This window comes from Gambusia affinis, linkage group LG09 (assembly GCF_019740435.1).
Source record: "Gambusia affinis linkage group LG09, SWU_Gaff_1.0, whole genome shotgun sequence".
Taxonomy (NCBI): Eukaryota; Metazoa; Chordata; class Actinopteri; order Cyprinodontiformes; family Poeciliidae; genus Gambusia; species Gambusia affinis.
In genome coordinates, this window is record NC_057876.1 from 7,026,018 (window position 1) to 7,047,455 (window position 21,438).

The 21,438-nt window shown below is 40.3% G+C and overlaps 1 protein-coding gene across 1 annotated transcript in view; it reads right to left on the reverse strand.

Moving 5' to 3' along the window:
• tenm1 (teneurin transmembrane protein 1) overlaps positions 1-21,438 on the reverse strand; it is a 277,903-nt gene that overhangs the window by 158,162 nt on the left and 98,303 nt on the right. Inside the window, exon 5 of the mRNA XM_044127788.1 lies at positions 17,715-17,953. Within this exon, the coding sequence (XP_043983723.1) occupies positions 17,715-17,953 (239 nt within the window). The remainder of the gene's footprint in view (positions 1-17,714; positions 17,954-21,438) is intronic.

The window sequence follows — 21,438 nt, forward strand, 5'->3', positions numbered from 1 at the left end:
GGAGGAGAGGAGCTTTCCAGACAGTCTGCTCTGTGTGAGCTGTTGGAGGCAGCAGTAATCTTGAGCTGCAGCCATCGCTGCAGTTGTTGCTGTTGTTGTCGGGCCTGTGTGTGCCTCGAGATGAGATAGAAAGGATTGTGGGCTCAAGTGATGATTAAATTTCACACTTGTGGTGAGAGAAAGCGTAGGAGATAAGGAAAAAGGCGCGTGTTGCCGTGTGCGCGTGCGCTCGCGCGAACCAATTTAATGCCTTTTACACAAAGAGCAAGTCCTGGACTTCGCTGCAAGGCAACAATGGCTGAGATTGACTGTGAATATACTATCCCATCGATATGCATTTCAACCAAGGTAGCGCTGCAGTCAGTTAAAAATGGTTTATCAATACTCTCGCGCGAGCCGAAGCGCTCCGATCGCCGCGTTCACGTCTAGCTTTAACCACAGACCAGATCCCGACTGACAACCAGAGACTGCAGCTCGCTTTGCCCGGCAGCAAGCGCTTTCAAGAGCGTCTGTCATTAGAGTCGGCGAGTGGCTCAGCATTTATACAGTAAAGGCAGCTGCTCGTCAGAATTTGTGTGGCTGTGTCAGCCTCCAGCTAAGCCCAAACTTCTGAGGGACGGGAAGAAAAAGAGACAACAAGAGAAAGCAGAACAGAGAGAGATGAAAGACACACACACACACACACACACACACACACACACACACACACAGAGAGAGAGAGAAGAGAGACAAATGAGGAAAATAAAGGTGGAAGAGAAGGGACTTCAGAGCCAATAAAATAAATCTGAGTCCAACTTAATGTCAGAGTACTGGGGGGAGGGGAGGAGGAAAGGGGTTCCTCTCCTGCCCTCCAACCTCTACGCCTCACTCTGAAAAGGAGCAGATCCTGAAGTGGCTCCTCACTCTCCCCTCCCCCACTTCTCCATCAACTCCTTGAAAGCAACTAATTCCGCAGTCATGACTGTTTAAGCGTGTCTGTTTGCATGCATAAGCACGGAGTCCTCTGACATTTTAATTCGCGAGCTCAATCTGCTGCCGAAGACGCGGCGACTCGTACGCTTTGACCTTGTCCCCCTCTTGAACGCGAGGCCTGATTTAGATAAGGGGATAAAGCTGCAGAACGGGGCTGGATGAAGAGCCCGGCGCTCGTCTCGATCGGAGAGATTTGCCGCGTATCGTCGTGTTTGTTTACCAAGCCGAACCCGGTCGTCGCCGTTATCTGGTTGGTCACAGCTAGAGAGCCAGAGCGTCCGCGCACAACACAGCTGCATCCTGCATGCATCTTTTTCTCGTTCTCTCTCATTTCAGATCCAATCTCGCCTCCTCCCTCTCTCTTTTTTTCTTCTGTCACCTGCACCCCTCCGTCTCCTCCTCGTCTTCCTCTCTCAGCCTGTCTCCCACTCGCCCATGTCACTGACTCGAACCCCCCCTCTTCCGAAAGCTGAGTCATGTCGAAAGCAGAAAGTGTGCGGCTCGTTTGGACGGGCAGGACATCTGTGCCGTGTAGCGCCGGCCTTCCAACAGACACCGCCCACCACCACTGTTGCTAACATACTGTACAGTTCAATCCAAATATGCCTGTGTGAAGGTTTGTCACTGTGTCGGTGGGAGAACATATCAGAAGGCACGAGAGAGGGAGAAATTGGATCCGGATGCGAGTTTGCCGCGCCCGAGAGCGGTGAACTATCGGAGATATCTGGGTTATTTTCCGAGCAGCCTCTCTGACCTTCTGGAGACATTTTACCAAAGGGCTCCCTCACCATTCAGAGCCTCCCGGAAACCGTCTGTCTGGCCATTTAAAGCAATTTTACCACAGCCTCGTGCGGCTGTTAGGGCAGTTTTAGCAAAGGCCAGCGGGTTTCTCTGAGCTGCGTCGAGATGACCAAAATAGAGGAGTGGAAACAAAGAGAAACTGGACCGATCGATACCGGCACCAATGAGGCATGAAGCAGCGGGCGGGGTGCAGCTGGCATTCACACACATTTTCTTTGATGCTAAGAAACATGAAATCCCAGGAAAACAAAGTCATATAGTTCCTGTTTGGTGCTTATGACATTACAACCACAACACCTAAAACATAATGTTTGGATTTTATGTGTTAGACCAAGACAAAGTACTACAACTTTGTCCTATGGATTGAAAATGAAAATGGAAGACGATTAATTTTTGCAGCTACATTTAATAATGTGGTGACATACAGGGTCAGTCATTTACTGAGCCTGACCTACAGTTAATCAATTGTGTTGTGCCTTTAAGAGGAGCTTGTTTTTTTTTTTTTCTTCTTCTGTGGTTTTTGTGAGGGCTGAACACCGTTGTTGTTCTGCTGGTTGAGGACCGCATTGGTGCGCTGGTCTTCCTACAAGCTCAACCTAATTTTTTGTACGTTTTACCCCACACAGCGTTGTTACACAAAAACAATTGTCTCTTTTCTTCAAAGAAAAAAAAAGAAGGAAATCTGAAAAGTATTGCATTCATATTATATATACAACCCCATATATCCTGGTATTCCTAAATAAAACCCAATAATTTGTATTTAATAATAATAATTTATGTGTCATTTGATCTTAGTTCACAAGTAGCTGCACTCTGACTGGGGTTTGTTATGTATTATTAGCAAAAAATAAGTAAAGCATTGTTAATTTCAACCTCAGATAGACAGACAGACAGACAGACAGACAGACAGACAGATAGATAGATAGATAGATCACTAAACAGAATCGTTTTTTTTAATTAAATAATTAAAAACGAACACGGTATGTAAAAACCTTCTGAAGAAGGAAGGATTTCCTCCAAATGTTTGCTTCCCCCTCCCCCACTTTTTCTTTTTGTTGTAGCAGACTAATTATCTACTTTTGAGTATGTTATTATAGTGTAATAACATACATTATATAAAACACTGTTCATGTTTATCTTAACCCGCCCACGTATGCGCAGTTGCAAACATTGATAGCGGGTCAAAGGTGAAATCCCCGCATATCCGCGCAGTAATTATGCGAGGGATTGGAAAAACATCTGCTCGAATAAAGAGCGTAAAGGCTTTTCACACGCCGCCAAACACAGAGGCCGTGATTGAGTCACCCTCTGACAGCGCTTTTGTGTCCAACTGCAGTGTGCCGAGCCAGAACACTCCTAATAGACGCTAGTCTCCAGGACTTACTGGAAACAAGTTGCAGCAGCCAGTCCGACCCACTCAGCATTACTGAGTAGATAATTGGTTGCCAGTTGCCCCCCTTGACAGAGCCGTGCGACTGAGGAGGAAGATTGCCGCCGATCGGCTGCAGACAATAGGCAGCCACTTGTTTAAATAACTTTGACGGGAGGCAACGTTTCATTAGGCGCCACGCCGAATCAGCACCTCGACGGCTTCGTTCTGACAGCCATCAGCTGGTCTCAGCCGACCCCCTGACATTACCGCTGTATACAATCACTGACCTCCTGCCGTCCATCTGTTATCAGAACAGGTTGTAATCCTCTGCATGCAGGCTGAACGAGGGCGCCGCTGTGCAACTGATTCACCGACTGCTTCTGTGCAAAATACGCAGCGAACTACACATCAGGGCCGTCAGCCTGAACACTGGAATCAAGCTATTTCAATATGATGATTGATGTCATGATTTATTCATTTATTTTTTTGTTATTTTATTTTTTTAAATGACAATCTAACAAAATCCCAGTTTTTGTTCAACAGTAAATCAAGTTACAAGTTCGCCACAGCCATAAAATTTGGAATGCTACAAGTCATGTTTTACTGAGATGTTTGCCTGTTGGTGTTTTATGTCATGCTGTATTTCAAATTAGATATTTGAAGCTGTGAAGTCCCGGCAGCTGAAGGCCGTGAGATGGATGATTGTAATATGGCATCTGTGTAATTTCGGCTGTTTATTGGAGTTATGGCATTACGGCTTGGGAGGCGGACGGATTGTGGTCCAGGCATATTTTAATCAATTCCAGTCGTGAGCATTTATTGAATATTGTTTTTTAAAGTTCGTCATTATCAATACATCGCACAAGAAGCGTTTCATAAATATGTTCAAAACATACAGGTATGTTTCTAAATAACAACAGTGTGTCTTATACGTTGTTCTGGAGTAACACAACGTCCTCTAGTGAATTTATATGATTATTTCCGGTTGTGCTTACTGACCTCCAAGTGATTTTGTGTGGCTCACGACTGTGTTTGACTGACTGACTTATCTGACTGTTTTGTTTTGTTTGATGAGCCTTATAGTCCTGTCTGCTATATATATGTATAAAAAAAGACATCAATCAAAAACAGACTATTCATTGTCAGCGCGCCTTATAATCCAGTGACATAAAGATTCCTGCTTACCGCACAAGACTCCACTGCTGAAGATAAAAACATACCCATTAAACGTTTGCTGCATCACTTTAGGACAAGCCGATCAATTACTGGGGAGAATTAAGTCTTGTTAAGTTAAACCAAAATTGGACTCATTAGATGTCGATGCATGGTATCAACCCAAAACCTCAGCTCTGATAATGAAGTTTGGAGGTGGTGTTGTCATGGTGCAGGACTGTTTTTTTTTTTTTTTTAACCAGTACGTGATCTTGGCAGACCTCTGCAAAACCATTCTTTTTCATGAACTGTCCCAAGTACACAGCCAAAGAAGTTCTTAACTTGTTTCAGAAAAGGAGAATAAAGCTGGCACAATCGCCATGTTTCCTACGGAGCCCTCTAGGAGACATGGGGGAACATTTTTCTTTTGCGTTCCCTTGCAATACTTTTGAGTGTTACTTACTGTAACATTTGCAGGTCTATTTTGTATACAGTCACAAATGTCAATTTCAAATTTCAAATGTATTCACATTTAAAGAGCCTCAGTCTTTATTCCTAACTGGTGCAGAAAACTGGTTGAAAATCGATTTATTCACTGCATGTTTATGTGTGTTTGTGTAAGGTTGAGATGGGACTGCACATGAAAATGACCTTTTAAACCAGTGGTCTCCAGCCTTTTTATTACCGCGGAACGGTCAAGACTTAGCAATTTTGCTGCGGCTCGGGGTGGGAGGGAGGAGAAACCGTCAGATAACACTTCTGCATGTCGGCGTTCCCGCTGTAGCCTTTTTTTTTTTTTTTTTTTTTTTTCCCAATTTTCCCTTTACGACAATCCTACATCGTCCTGCAGTGTGTGGTGTGCTACGTGGTGGTGTGTTGAGTATGCCCGATCTAAAACCTGGCATATTCAACATTGTCTTGGCTTGATTATTGCAGCCTGTGGGGGTTTTCCCTGAGTGGGAGCGAGAACGCAGCCTGTTGAATGTGACAGGCAGCCAATCAGAAAGAGGTTTTATTGTTTTGTCTTCTGGAATCGGGATGTTTGTGACTGGAATCGATTCGTGTGGCCGGTCATGTGAGGTAAATATTTGCGATGTTAGCACATTAGCTCTATTTCAGAAAAGCCAACCCCCCCATTTTTGTGAAGTTGATGTTATTTTGAATTTTTACATGTCCATCCATCTTTTCTTTACTACAAAATGTGCATAAAAGAAAAACACTCATGGAAATATGAGTAACAGCCCAGACAACCCCAATGAAAGATGTTTGGAAAGCAGTGAGGTCAACGTGAGAAGACTGTTTGCATGAAAGAGTGGGTCAGTTTCTCCATGCAGGAGACGTCTTGAGGAGAATTATTCCAAAAAAGATTTTTCACAAAGTATGAGATACTTTTTAAGAAATATGTCCTGCACGTTTTTGCTGTTTTTTCACATGCGATCCAGATAAAGACAACAATAACAAAAAAACAACAACAAATGTGTCCATTAATTATAACTAATTGGTTTCCGGTTTATTCTTAGGATTTCTTAGCTTGTTACCAACATTTGAAGTGAATTTCACATTAATATCTAAATTAGAAATAACTTAAATGAGAAAACATGTTGGCACGTTTGATATTTATTTTATTGTAGTTTGAAAGACATTATCCTAGTGGGCTAAAGAACAAAATATTCTGGTTACAAACATTGATAAAAAGAGAGAGCTGCATGACAACTGATATACCGTTATATGTTGGTTGGTTTGTTTTTCTGCTTTGCTTTTACTTAGCTAAAGAAGAGACTTACAAAAAGTTAATAGTGCTCTATAACTACTTTTTTATTATTATTTTGCAGGGGCTGAAGGGTTGCAGTGCATGGTTGAACACGCTGAGGCAAAGTTCAATAAAAGTAAATAAAAATAGTGGATTTTCTCCACAGAAAACATTTGAACTTTTCCAATTTACTCTTGGACTGTCCTTTTATTTATCACGTCTTCGGCCCTAGATGGATTTGTTCTAACTCTTTGCTTCTTTGTCTTTTGTACTTGTAGAGAAAGAAAAAATAAATAAAAATCAGCCCAAGGAGCAGTTCGCTCTGCTCTCTCTGCTGAGATGTGTTTACTGTAATTACATTGCACCTATAGCAAAACTTCAAATGCAATCAAAAGGACTTTTTTATATGAACGATGAAGCAATAAATTCAAACTTTAGATTATTTTTTTTCACTCCCACTCGATTGCTACTCCCACTCCACACCTTGTGATGGAGTACTTTTTCTTTTTTTTTAAACAATAAAAACTTCTTTCGCAAATCAGCCGTGAATTAAATGGCCTGTGACACGTGTCTGCACAATCCATCACTTCTTATTGTTTGTACGACGTTTTGGTCCCGGTGTAGTCTTAGCCTGTTTCTTACGTTGGCACTACCAGTATCCAAAATTTTTCCAACAACTACAGCAACCTTCTTTACATACATATATATATATAATAAATATATAATTACTATTACATGAGCCTGGGCCAGTTGTGCTGGGTAGCATGTTCACTGTTTTGTCTCACATTAGCACCGCATCTTTTCAGGCATCCTACATTTATATGCCCACACGCAAAGCTCTCCACTTTCAAAAGTCTGAAATTGTTTGAGGCAAAGATTTCAATTTAATGCGAATCTTCGCCGTTCAAAGTCTTGCTCAGTTCGCTAAGCTTCCAACTTGGTCGGCTCTACTAATAACTTCATGCCCATCAAACTAAAAGCGACAACCTAAAGCAAACGCGTTAAGCTACAAATCCTGATAATTGCCCTTGACTCTCTTCTATTCTTGCAGTTTGCTTTGCTAAACTTTGCCTTGTTCTATTTTAAAGAGCTCCCTAGCAACTGGAAATGTGATCATACGGTTATTTTATTCAATTCAAAACCATAACTACAGCTAAAATAACAGCCTATGCTCTGCGTCTATGTGGCTAAAAGACACTACCCACTAAGTATAAAAAAAAAAGAATTGATTTCAGGGTTTAGATTTAAGTCCATGTTATTTTTATTATTATGTCATGTTTATGATTTTCATTGCTGATTTAGACCTGAATATTTACACAGAAGTGGCACAAAGCAAAAATCAATTCTGAGGTTAATTCTTCTATAGTTGGGATACAAGATTTAAATCAACGTGTGACAAGAGTGTGTTTACTTAACTGTGAAAGATTGAAAAACTCTTATGTTCAGTAAAACAGATTTATTTAAACAATATGTTTAGACTGTTAAGACACTGTTTAGTCACATTTTCAATAAAAAATAAGTGCTGACTGAACAGGTAACAAGCGACAAGAACTTTAATTTTCCTTCACTTTCCTACTGCTAAAAAACTTTTTCACTAAACACCTGATTTTGCTTTGCTCAAACGTTTTCAGTTTATGTTCAATATTAAATATTAGATCATTTTAAATATAATAAAGACATAAGTATTCTGCATATTTGCTGATTAAAACGTTTAATATTAGCAGGTGATGATGGTAATTCTATTTGACTATTCCTCACATCTATAGCAAACTTAAAGTCAAAATAAACTAGTTTTTTTTCTGTATGTCCTCAAATTAAAATACTTCATGTGTTTTGCTACACCTTGCTCACAAGCTGCTTTCCACTAAAATATCTTATTTTTTTACCAGAGAATATTTTATAGTCAGTCTTTTCAAGCAGGTTTGCAGCTTGAAGTCCATCAGCTTATCTTCACACTTTCACTGTTAAAAATATTTGCTCAGTCCTCCATGCTCACCAATTTAGAGGATCATAAAAAGTTCTTGGTCAAAGGTGTAAAAAAAAATCAAAACCTAGGCATGAAAACTGTATCAGCAAGAATAAGAGGGTCTTATTCTGTGACAAGATGTCACCATGAAATGAGCCCTTTCATAAAATGTACTTGCCGCTACACTAAACCCAGGCAATTGTTATTGGCTTCATAACATCGTGGAAACAAACGCAACCAGCCACTGCTGAAGAATTACACAGTGGGGAACAAAAACAGGACGCACACTGTGTGAAAGATGAGCCGCTGAAAACTGAACTCCAAATCTCATGTGGTCTTCAGGTCAGCTCTACGAAGTTTGTTTACCTGAGTGAAGCTTCTTCAAATCAGACAAAAATGGTGTCGAACGTTTGCGCTTCTTTTGTAGCACAAATATTTGTATCTTCAAAGCCAAAGCAGCGCAAACAAAAAAAACAAACCAGCATAAATGCAGTCGAGTTGATTGACACCAATTTTGTCTGGTTTGAAGACGGCAGGGTGGGCTGGTTGACCTTTCACGACCTCTGGAGACATTTCTTACTATCTTTAAAATGATAGCAGCACAAACGTAGCACAAACGCATGGCACCAATTTTGCCTGATTTGAAGAATGCAAACTTCCCTCAAGTATCAAGAAAATATGTTTTTTGGTCGTTTTTCCAAGATCTCAGCTCATCCGCTTAGCTAACTCTTGATGCTATAGAAGCTCATGTGGAAAGTCATGCTGGTGGCCCCTCACCATCAGGTACCAGTGCTTAAAGCAACGTCCACTAAGACATATTGCACATGCTAACTGGCCTGTACTTGTACAGCACCTCATCAAGCACCGACGCCACCTGGTGTCCTTAGTCTCTTGCCCATGGACTGAGATAGTCTGAGCAGGGATTCGAACCGGCAACCTACCAATTACAGAACAAACTCCTACCACCATCTCCAGTGATCAAGTTGGGTTGATCTGACCGCAGCCTGACAGAGCGCTCTTAGTGAGGCGACGACTGTGAGCCAAGCCATCTCATCCAACATCAGCGTCCGACCTAACGAATGGTTAAAATAAAACCTTGTGAACCGCCTCCCAAGGAAGCACTTTAAGATATGATTAAACCTCATGTGCTTGTAAAGCCAAGTATAGTGTGTATTTCTAACACTTGTGTTAGGATTTTGATGGTAGGATTTGTATTTAACAAACAGGAGAATCCTCAAGGTGTGCTTTCTCCTTGTTAAGAGCATTGTTGGTGCTACATGTTCCTCACTTCTTGACTGCGGTTTCTCAACTTCACAGCCAGAATGGTCAACAACGCAGCACAGCGTTGAGCAAGCATTTCACTTATGATAAGCTATAATAAGCTCGGAGCTCTGAGACAGACGAGCCACGCTAGGACATTTGGAGGAGAAACACAGATTAAGCAGGAACAACTCAGCTCCAGCCACTAAGGATTCATCTGCTCGGTAAATTAAAACTATTTAAAAATCAGACTTTTAAATATGTGAAACCAGTTAATCCGTCAAAGTCTGCAACATTTACTGGTTGCATTTACTTTTACTGAGAGAGAAAGATTGCGCTGTAATTCCGCACTTCCAAGGTTTTAGCACTGCTCTTTATATTATACAATATATTTCTATATCATAATTGTTCTTGCTTTAAATTGCTTTAAAAAGTAACGATACAGCTGATGTTGTTTACTGACTAATGCTCTGCAGCAAACTCCTGAGGCCTGAAGGAGCAAAACAGCTACATTTACTGGTTAAATTACACCGAGGCTTCAATGGATTTTAGCATATATAAATCCAAGCTACACCTCAGATTTTTATTGGAAAACAACTTTAAAACTTCAATCCTTTTACTTCCACTTCACAATTATGCACTACTGTGTGCTGATTAAATCCCGGTAATATGCAGTTTATGGCTGTGATGCTTAAAAATTATGAAAAAGGATAAATGCTTTTGCGAGGCACTGTAAATGCGAAATGTTTACCGGGCCTCTCTAACAAGATAAGTGTGGCGTAATCATTTATTTCTGAATGAGTTTGAGCTCCAGACCTGTGTCTCGCTCCCAACAATCATTGCAAGGTGTCACCTCGGGGTCTGGAAAACTTAATTAGGAGGTAATCTTCAGATTTATCTCAAAGGAAATAATCATTTGCCGTAGCTAATAAACACTTTTCTTTCTTTTTTTTTCCTTCTTCCCCCGCCCCTCCACTCTTGTCCGCAGCTGGAGCCTGCACTGCGTTTGACCTCTGCGATTAACATCCGGCTTCTGCAGCTTATTCACCGTCAAACTGTGAAACTAGATTTACTAAGGGGAAGAGAAAAAAAAGAACAACAAAAAACAACACACATTAAAGTAATAAACTCTGAGCCACTAATGACTCATTTGGCCCTTTGCGAAAATACCAGGTCCCCTGGAGCAACATGTAGCGCACAGCAGAACCATAAAGAAGATCTTGGTTTACAACACAAGTTGTCTGTATGTGTGTGTGTGCGTGTGTGTGTGTGTGTGTCTGCGTGGGTGTGTGTGTGTGTGTGTGTGTGTGTGTGTGTGTGTGTGTGTCTGCGTGTGTGTGTGTGTGTGTGTGTGTTCGTGTGCGCGCACAATTGGCTGAAATGTGATTTGGTGCTGATTATTGGATTGCAGGTTGCTGCTGACTAGCTCATTTCCCTTGCGTCAGGAGCTTCCCCCTGTTACCATAGAAACGGTTATCATTCAAAAACGAATCTTCTTTTCTCGGATACCACCGAGAAAGGGGAGATCGCAATTTATTACTATTTTTTTAAACGTTAAGACATTAATTGTGATGGAAAATGCTCCAAATGATTTATATATATTTTTTTCTACATCCCAAATGAGGCCTGAGCGTCCGCAGCGGAGTTACAGGTAGCGCTGTCGGCGGCAATATTCTTCAAGATTACAGATCCAATCTTAATCTGTCCTCTATCTCTCCTTTATATCCTTTAATTTCCCCCTCCCGCCCCCACCGCCCCGTACGCTCGCCGCCGCGATGCCGGCTCTTCATATCTGATGCCCGTGTTTTGCTTAATAACAAGCTACGACTGCAGGAGGGAGGGGCACTTTGGGGGATAAACAAATTAACAAAGCTATTCACAGCCTTTGCAACACCAGGGGGTATGGGAGGAGTGGAAAGAGGGCAGCAAAGTAAGAAGAAGAAGAAGAAGAAACGAGGACTGCCTTCGCTAATCACTACAGGGGGCACGCGCTGCAATCACTTAGGCATCGCGTTATCTCAGCAATCACGCATCGTCCTATTGTTGTGTTAATTAGAAACTTTAATATGAGCCATAATATTGTTGCCTCGTTATTTGCCCAGTTACTTTTCCCCCAAATTAACGAAGAAGCCACATAACTTGACGGAGACGGCACTAAAAGGCTGCAAATAAATCCGAGGAGGAGCGACTCTAAGAGCTGCCCGCGCCAACGTGTTCAGAATCGGCTGCAGAAGGCCCGACGGCGACTCCGGCGATCACGGCGTTTTGTTGAGGGCCGTGTAAGATCAGTGGCGAGCTCTGTTGCACGCAGGAGGCAGGCGGCGATTGTTGCGAGCGCAAGACAGCTTTGGCCCGACGTCACAAAGAAAACCAGGGAAGAGATCTGCCAAATGTAACAGCTGCACTAACATGATTTTTACCAAGGGGGAAGAGTGCAGCCAATGCTGGGATGTCTGGTTCCAGCTTGGCACAAACTATAAGGGAATATTTCATATTTATATTAAATGTCTGGAGTGCCCAGATTCAGTTAGCAGACTTTGGAGAGCGAAACTGACAGGAAGTCACTATTTACCCATTTCACTTAAAAAAAAATAAACACATGCAAACAAAACTTACATCAATTCTATTATTGTATTTAAGGCAAAACATTTCTTCACATTTCTGACTTACATTGAGCAAAAGGCGAAAGTTAATTTACCACTACATATTTTAGTGCCAGTAAACAAAGTCCCGAATGTTTGGTCATGAATACGTCACAATACAACCTTTAAATTGACTTTTTGGTGAGCATCCATCCTAGCGCTGCCTGAAAATCCTCATGGATAATAATAGAACAGGTTTTCTCCACAGGAAAAGGCTGAAGCGAAATAAGTGAACACTTCAGAAAAAGATGGAGTGAGCATTTTTGCTCTAATAATCATATATGCAGGAAACATGGAAGCGGCTAAAGTTTAGGATGACAACGAAGCTTTCCAAACTCAAAGACTTGAAACTGATTACGAAAGATGAACTAAATAAGTGTCATAAAAACTGGCCAGAAGTCGCCATTAAATATTCTTATTCTGATTCTTATAAAATATTTTGTCAAAATCTAAACAAAAACAGATGAAATAGAGATTTTTTTATTTTTTTTAAAAGCTGCTATTACTTTAGCATAACTTGGTAGATTTTTGACAATCGCAATTCGTCTCAGAAACGGACTTTATTGATAAATAGTAGTAATAATATTAAATCTGTCAGAGACATAACAATTTTAGGCAGAAAAAGCCAAAAGCTTAAGAGAGTGACTATCAATAAAGTGGAGTATTAACATAATGTAAATTAGCATGTTACTCCTATTGCAACATGGCAGACAAGAGGACTCTGCAGAAGAAGAAGCTATTATTTATGTATTAAATAATTTTTTATGCTGACATAGATCCCTGAGAACTGCTTATTTGTTTTCAATGTAAAACAAAATGAATTGAAAATAAATTAAACATCTAACATCTTATATATATATATATATATATATATATATATATATATATATATATATATATATATATATATATAGCGCTAATATATTTAGCATGCAACAACTACCCACCTCAGTGCATGAGGTCAGCCAGATGCGTGGCGAATATATTCGGAATAAATGATCACGCTCTCAAAGCAGAATAAACGATTTTCTTGTGAATTGCATTATGATAATGAGAATAAATCCTCCGCTTAAATTTGATTTAATGAGGGACTGACTTGAAATCAATAAATCCAGGAGAAATCTGAACGGTTATTTGATGATGACGTGGAAGATGCAAAACCACACCGGGGTAAATTCTCTTTCTGCCCTTGCTGTCACCGGCTCCTAGTTAATTCATTAAAGTTGCAGAATCGTTATGTAATGAACCTAATCATGTGGCGGCCTGTGTCCCAACCCCCCGACAGAGACATTAAGTCTGTGACCAACGTGACTGTCGTTGATTTACAGGCGAACATGTCATCGACGCTCGCGTCCCGTGCGTCTTGGCGCGATCGCCTCGGTGACGTCAACAGGAAGATCAATCACCAGCAACCAGGAGAGGAGCATGACACCAATTAAAAGGTGGTGTCATCTCCAAGTCATCGCTCACACTTCTCGCTAATGCACTAATTACCGGGGCTGGGACATTAATGGAATAGCATGGCTCAGCCTGGGGATTAATCTGCATGGATTCGCCTGGGTGTGTGTGATGTCTGTCTGTTATGTGCATAGTGTGTGTGTGTGTGTGTGTGTGTGTGATTAATGCAAACCCCTGCCCGCTCCAGGCCTGACCTTGAGCACCACCGCAGGAGGGAAATGAACTGGCAAGGTGAAGAGGTTGGGAAACCTGCGGATGGGGCTGCGAAGGGGGGCGGGGGGGCAAACAGCCGAGGTGGAGGGGCCCGATCAAGGTTAAGGAAGACCAGGGAACCGATGTAACGGGACAGGATGGACCCAGGATGCTTTAGATGTTTTATTTGCAGAAGGAATGAAGTTAAGGTTTAGGGATATGATGACATCATATGCAAGGTTTTATAAAAGTATTCGTATAAGTTGTATCTTTATGTGTTTTTTTTTTTTCAATTTGAAAACCATAAACTGGGCATGTGGGATGTACGAAAACATAGCAGAGTAATTTTGTAAAGAGGAAGGACAAGGCGGTTTAAACTAGAGGTCACACCGACCAGTCGACTTTTAGACATCTTCATTTTGAGAATAAATCCGTTTAGATTATTATAAAAACTGCTTCTCAGGTTATTGGTCCTAAGAACACTTGCAAACAGCATCAAGAAGGAGTATTGCTGTGATGAATAGGCCTGTCACCATAAACAAAAATCCCATAATAAATTAAAATGAACTCACAAATGTTATTTTACATGATTTATAGTTTTTTTTTTGTCTTTCTTTTTTAATCAAAAACTCTTCATTCTGGTGCTTTGGCCTCAACCAGCCCAATTTTATTTAGAGAGATTTCAAAATTTATTTTATTTGTTGTTTTGTTTATTTATTTTGGATACTTAAAATGTCTTCCACTGCCAGTGTTTATTGTTTAGTTGAATTTAAAGATTATCAATCTTTGAGAATGTGTTCCTGCATTATTATGTCGTTACTTGGAAAAAAATCGCAAATCAACAATATCATCGTTTATCACAATAACTTCTGGAACAATTTAACGTCCGGTAAAATTTACCATCATGACAGGATTAGTGATGACAGGAAAGAGTTGGAGCTTCTTAAAGAGACAGAGGCCAATTTTGCACCATCAAATTGCAAAGTGAAATTTCTTTTGCTACGTTTTATGTATGTAGCATGTTTTATAACAACCGAAGGTACCATAGTTAATATATTTTGCTGCAAAATGGCACTATGTGCCTGGAAAACACATAATATCTCCTCCTTTAAGCAAATGATCAAGATATCTCAGCCATGTTTTTAATAGTCATCCAGTTCTCTCAAATCACTTTAATATTGAATATATTGATTAAATAGAACATGAAGAATTTGTTTAGCATATATGATTTCACACTAATACTCCTGAAGGAATCAAAACAAGTGGAAGCAAAACCCTAAATCATCCGTGCTGTGACGGCATTTCAAACAGAAGAATATGAATCCTGAAATGAAACACATAAAGCCAAAGATTTTAAAAAAAGACAGAGGTTGTGTCTTGTCGTTATTATGGGTTTGTAGGATTTGACCTTCTTTTGGAGCATAATTCTGTAATTTCAAAGACTTCAGAGCAACGTGATTTTTAAAAAAAAAATACGTCCCTGAACACCTGAATAGGCAACAGGAAGTTCAACACTGAGATTGACCAAGAGGTTGTATTATAATATAGAGATTCACACATTATGCAATGGAGTAAGAAAGAGTCGTTCATTTAGTTTTTAACAGAATTCAAGTAAAAATAACCAGAAAAAAACAAACAGTAAATTCATACTGAATCTGACCTTGACTGATTGCTTCTATATGCCTGTAATAAATGTTTTGTATTATTAAGTCCCACTTAATAGTATTATGAAAGTTTTAAATAAAAATAAAAAAACATTCATAATGTATTTTGTCTCATTAAAATAGTAATAAAAGAACATAATGAACATAATGTGGACTGTGGGAGAACCACAGTGCTGGTTCTGTTGGACCTCACTGTTGACCATGAAATATTACTGAATCGACTGGAGATTTGGGTCGGACTCTCCGATCCAGTGCTTAACTGGTTTGAATCTTACATAAAGAACAGGGATTTCTTTGTTTCAATTGGAAACTTCTCATCAAAGAGGTCAAAGGTCACATGTGGGGTACCCCAAGGTGCAATCCTAGGACCCCTCTTATTCAATATCTATATGCTCCCACTGGCTCAGGTTATAACAGGAAATAATATTAGCTACCATAACTGTGCAGATGACACATAGCTCTACATTATGATGTCACCAGGTGACCTTTGACCCCATCCAATCACTGAACAGATGCTTAGAACAGATAAATGTGTGGATGTGCCAAAACTTCCTCCAGCTGAACAAAAACAAAACTGAAGTTATTATCTTTGGACCTAAAGAGGAACGATCTACAGTTATAGATCTAGAGATATAGATCTAGAGTTATAGATATAGAGATATAGATCTAGAGTCAGTGCACAGCTTCAGTTATTACAACTAAAAATCAGCGATCAGCCCGAAACCTGGGAGTAGTGATGGACTCTGACCTGAACCTCCAGAGCCACATAAAGGCAGTTACAAAGTCGGCCTTCTATCACCTGAAGAACATTTCCAGGACTAATGTCTCAGCCAGATCTAGAGAAACTCATCCATGCGTTTATCTTCAGTCGTATTGATTATTGTAACAGCGTCTTCACAGGCCTGTCCAACAAATCAATCAAACAGCTGCAGCTGATCCAGAATGCTGCTGCTCGTGTTCTCACTAAAACCAGGAAAATAGAGCACATAACACCAGTTTTAAAGTCCCTCCACTGGCTCCCTGTAGCTCAAAGAATAGATTTTAAAATACTGTTGTTAGTTTATAAATCACTGAATGGTTTAGCACCACAATACATTAAAGATTTGCTGCTGTTGTATCAACCTTCCAGAACCTCTCAGGTCTTCTGGTTCTGGTTCTGCTCTGCACCCCCAGAACCAGAACCAAACGAGGAGAAGCGGCATTTAGCATCTATGCACCACAAATCTGGAACAAACTTCCAGAAAACTGTAAAACAGCCAAAACACTGACTTCCTTTAAATCTCAACTAAAAACCCACTTGTTTAGAGTTGTATTTGAAACGTAATCAATTTATTGACGGAATCTGACTTGATGTTGTGTTTTGAATGTTGATTCTATGTTGCATTGTGTTTTTGTGTTTGTTATGATATAAAGCACTTTGAAACGCTTTGCTGCTGAAATGTGCTATACAAATAAAATTTGATTGATTGACTGATTGATAATGACGTCTTTTAATTCTGTATTTAAATACGTATGTAGTGCTTTCTAGTTGTAAATAATTATGAACACATTTAAGTGACCAGTTTCTTCTTGTATTGTGACACTTTTGGTTCAGTAGTTTCAACTGGACGCTTCAGTGAAACTCTAAATGCTCCTCTTTTATTTTGAAATAACCTGTACCCCAGCAACATTACTTCCCAGTAAGCATATAATAACCAAACTTAATTGGTTTTTGTTTCATTCGGTTTGGCAATTAAAGAACAAAATAAAGGGATGTAAAAAAAATAAAAATAATAATAATTGTAACATACTGTATTAATGGCATTTTTCATGCTATGGTTAATAGAAACAGACTAAAATGACAGGTTTAAGTAAAAAGACCAAAAACAAATGAAATTTATGATTGCATTGAGTATTAGGTAAATTGCAGCAAAAATATTTAAATATTAATAAAAAAGTTTAAAGTCATGAAGTTGTAGGATGAACGTGGATTGAATAAGATATTAAAAATACACGAATCTGGCATGAATATAATGAGGAAGTTGTTTGTGTGCTATATGGGCGTTGATGTGCGTGTGTGTGTGGAGAAGACAAACACTAAATGAACCTTTGCATGGGTGTGTGTGTGTGTGTCTGTGTGTAGTCATCACAGGGTAATTACTGGTTTTCAGTGCTTTGGTCTGGGACGGTTAATTTGCAATTTAAAGTATTCTACAAGGGGTCACGTTTGGAATACAATGCTGCTTGAAAGCAACAGTGGACAAATTTCAGCCGCCTGGCTCTTATCGCATATCGATCGCCCCGTTTTTGTTTGTTTCTCTTTGTTTGTTGTCCCTGTATTTCTTCACCAGAAGAAGTCCGAATTAAAATCTAAAAAAAAAAAAAAAAAAAATAGAACCTTCCCGTTTACGTGATTCTTTCCTGGAGATCTACTGAGCCACTTTACCGGCGGGGCTCCAACGAACCCTATCAGCCAAAAAGGTGCAACAGTTCAGTGGTGACTCACCGATGACATATGTGAGCAGCAGGGCCAGCGTGAGGGTCAGCAGGGAGGCAGACAGGGCTGTGCACTTCCAGTTGCAGCAGCGGTGAGGCTTGTTGAAGGTAAACAGCGGCCTGGTCACGCTGCTGCGAGGGAGCGGCCGCGGCGGTGGGGAGTACACCGTCCCAGAAGTCAGAGGGTATCCCTGCCCCGCGCCCGACAGGAGGGCTGATGAACCTGAGCCCTGCTTGAACAGGAAATGTCTGCAGGGGAGGAAAACACAGAGAAAGAGACTTCACTATAGAAGCTGGCGACGTCTGTGAAGGGGTAAAGTTATTTCTTGAATTTCTGAAACGGTCAGAGGTCTGTTTAGAGTTTCCGAGAACTTAAACGGGAACATTTTACAGGATAGCTTGGGGAGAGAAAGTATCGCGGCAAAAAAACGAATGGTTCTCCCAAACTTAGTCTCTGAAACTTTGCATGTACAGGAAGAATTCAAATCCCTTTCAAATCATCCCTCAATCCATTACTTTCACGTGTTCTTTGTGTCTTGTGTTGCTCTGAAAGGAGTCAAATTGTTGGGTTGAGGTTGATCAACCAGTATTATCAAGATTGTTTGTGCATGTGCGAACAAAATGACAGCAGTGGAAGACAAAATTACAATTTAAAAGTTACATCTTAAAGGAATGGAGAAAAAAAAACAAACCAAAAAACTAAAAAAACCCACAGAACTAGAGAGATGCATCCTTTATCTGCCAAGTCCTCAGGCAACGCCTCTTTTGAATTTCCTTTGCTACGATTAAAAACTGTTACTGTTGAAGGACTCTTTTTAAATAAAAATAATAAATGAGAGTAGGCTGCAGAGGGAAAGTATTATTATTTTAAAAAGAAAAAATCAAAAGCCTTTCATATGATTCAGTTCTGCAGTTTATGGAAGCTGGTTGGGAAATATCATATCACACCTTCAGTCTGGGAGTTTGAGTCAAAACACCTCGCTCTGGCTGTAGCACCTTGTGGCAGTATGATTGAACAGTATCATCTCGTAAAACAGAATTCATTATTTGGCAACACAAAAAACGGCAGCACCCAGTTCAGGGTTTAAATATGTAATTACATACTACAAGACTTTTTAATAGTGAAACTCGAGGCTAACCAGCGTTCACAAGTGTAAAGTCGTTTGGTGAAGTACTAAACATTGGGCCTGTTGGACGTGAATGTGAGCGTATTTATCAGAAGTAACGAGCTGAAACTGATGGAAAGCTGTTCAGGTAAGGCGGGTTCTCATCAACCTGCAGATGCAGATCCAGAAACCTTTCATCAAAACTGGGAAATGAAATATTGACGTCGGCCATGCCAGAAGCTGCATTCCCCGGTGGGCTTATAATGCGCCTGTCGGCCTTGGAGGTGAACTTGCTGAATTTCAGAGCTTACATGCAGCAGACAAAAAATAAGTCTACTCCATTTTTTAAATTTTTTTACATTTCTGTGTCTGTGTTCGCCTTGGTAAAGTGGAGGAAAAGCAGAGAATCACCTGAACTCCGTAAACGCTCCACGCAGCACCTTGTGCGCCATGTTTGCCTTCGGAGCGTTCTAGAATCAGCCCCCGGTCGTCGTGGCAACGGCTCTGCAGCTGCGATTGGATGACCGCTCTTTGAGGGAGGTGTTCAGCAAGCTGTCAATTAATTACTGTCCTCATCTAATACGGTAGGAGCTGTTTTTGCATCTTGTGTTCCACAAACTACACGCCACATGGGACCGCCGACTGCATCTTCCTAAAGTAGATTACAGTCGGAAGTTGGGAACAGTCGCAATCGCTGTGCAGGTCTATCTAGGACAGCGGTTCAATGCTTCACCAATTACTCCAGCAAGACACAAGCTTCTTTTATCTCTCTTTTTTTTTCCTTCCTCAGGTATCGTGTGTCTTATTCAGATTCTATTTATGTAAATCTGGACTCGGTGGAATTAAGTCTCACTCTGAGCTACGCCTGGATGAAACTCATTTAAAGGGCCCTGAAGGTGGGAGATTTTAGTCAAGACCCCTCTGCTCCTATCTTTTTTTTTTCTTATCCAGACAATGTTAGGTTCACGCATCAAACAGAAAACTGTCTGTCCCAGTTTGCAAATGCACAGCGGTCCGGCCCTGCTGAACCTCAACCTGTCAAATCAGCTTTTCCTAAATGTGTAGAAGTTGGTAATTTGGGGGGACTGTTAATATCCCACATGTTGTGCAACACTTGTGTGCTTTTAATCTAACTGTGTTTTAAAAGGTAAGGAATAGGTCATCAAAAATTTATAAAGGTGGTTACAATCAATGGGAAGCAGCGGAAGGAAAAAGCAGCGGGAGTTCTTTTGCAATTTACATTATTCTGCCTAATACATTCTGGGACTGGGGAATTTACAACAGTGTTAATACCCAGCAACATTTAAAAAAATAAATAAATAAATATTTTGTCACATTGCAAACACAAACTTTTGTGTTAGTTTCTGCAGGAGTATAAAATATGACAACATTGAAAATTACACATGGTTTTATATGTATGCATAGATTTCACAAGTAGGCAAACATATTCAGCAAACAGAGATGTCTTAAGAGTTGTGAATGGAAGGAGTAGGAGCTTCTTAAAGAGACAGAGGCCAATTTCAGAGTGCCAGATTGTACAGTCAAATTTCTTTTAAAAAATCTATTCACTTGATTGGTTTTTGTAACAAATCAAGGTAACAAAATACCGCTATGTATGTGCCAGGAAAATGCATAATATTGCCCCTTTAAGATCAATGACTACCCCAGATAGGTCAGGGATAAAGGGCAAAAGAGAGGTTCAAAGCAGGGATAAGTTATAAAATAGTATCTTATGTGGTAAACATCTGACAGAGCACTGCTAACTTCAATTAAAATGTAGTGGTTTGGGACGACTGCAGGTCTACTAAGCACTGGTCTTCAACATAAGTTTAGGTGGGAGGTTCTATCAGCAAGTCTAATACCAGCTGTGCTTTTCACAAATCTACTTTTATGGAAAGCCGTAAAAGTGAGCAGATTGTGTCCTACAGTCAGAAGCTGTAAGCCAATACAGTTGTTTGTATACATAAAGTGCCATTAGATTTGCTTAAAGGTTGCAAGCAAATGTAATGACCGGGATTTGCTCAGATGTAGTCGCTACGGGACCTCGAACATTATCCAGAAATCAGATCTGGACTATCGAATGTAAAGTTTCAGAACCTCTGGTCTGCATTATAGCATCTCAACAAAATACATTAACATTTGTTAATGTGAATAGGTTCAATTTAACTCAATTAATCTCTAAAATATTTCATATAGGAATCCCTTTTTTCCCCCAAGGAACCATGAACCTCTATGCAGGTTTGCTCGGGCAAATTCACAAGAAAATCTAACTTTTCTGATGACACACCATAAATTTAGCAGTCATACAATATTAAACCTGCAGCTCTTATCCTGCCCAAGACCTTCATCCTTTGAGGAACCCCAGATTTAACCAGGGGGCTTCTCTGGCGCAACCGTATGAGCCACCACTGCAATGCAGAGCAGCAATAATATGAAACAGATTGAAATAGCGCTGGCACACACGGATCAATGACTTACCTATTCCCTTTGACACATCAAAGCAACTACTTAAGTTATAAGGCTGTTAGATGACGATGGGGCTCATTTTCATTACGAAATGTCTTAGACAGTAGATGAAGATAGGGGACTGAGCTGAAGGGCAATTAATCTGGGTACCATTTCATCTAT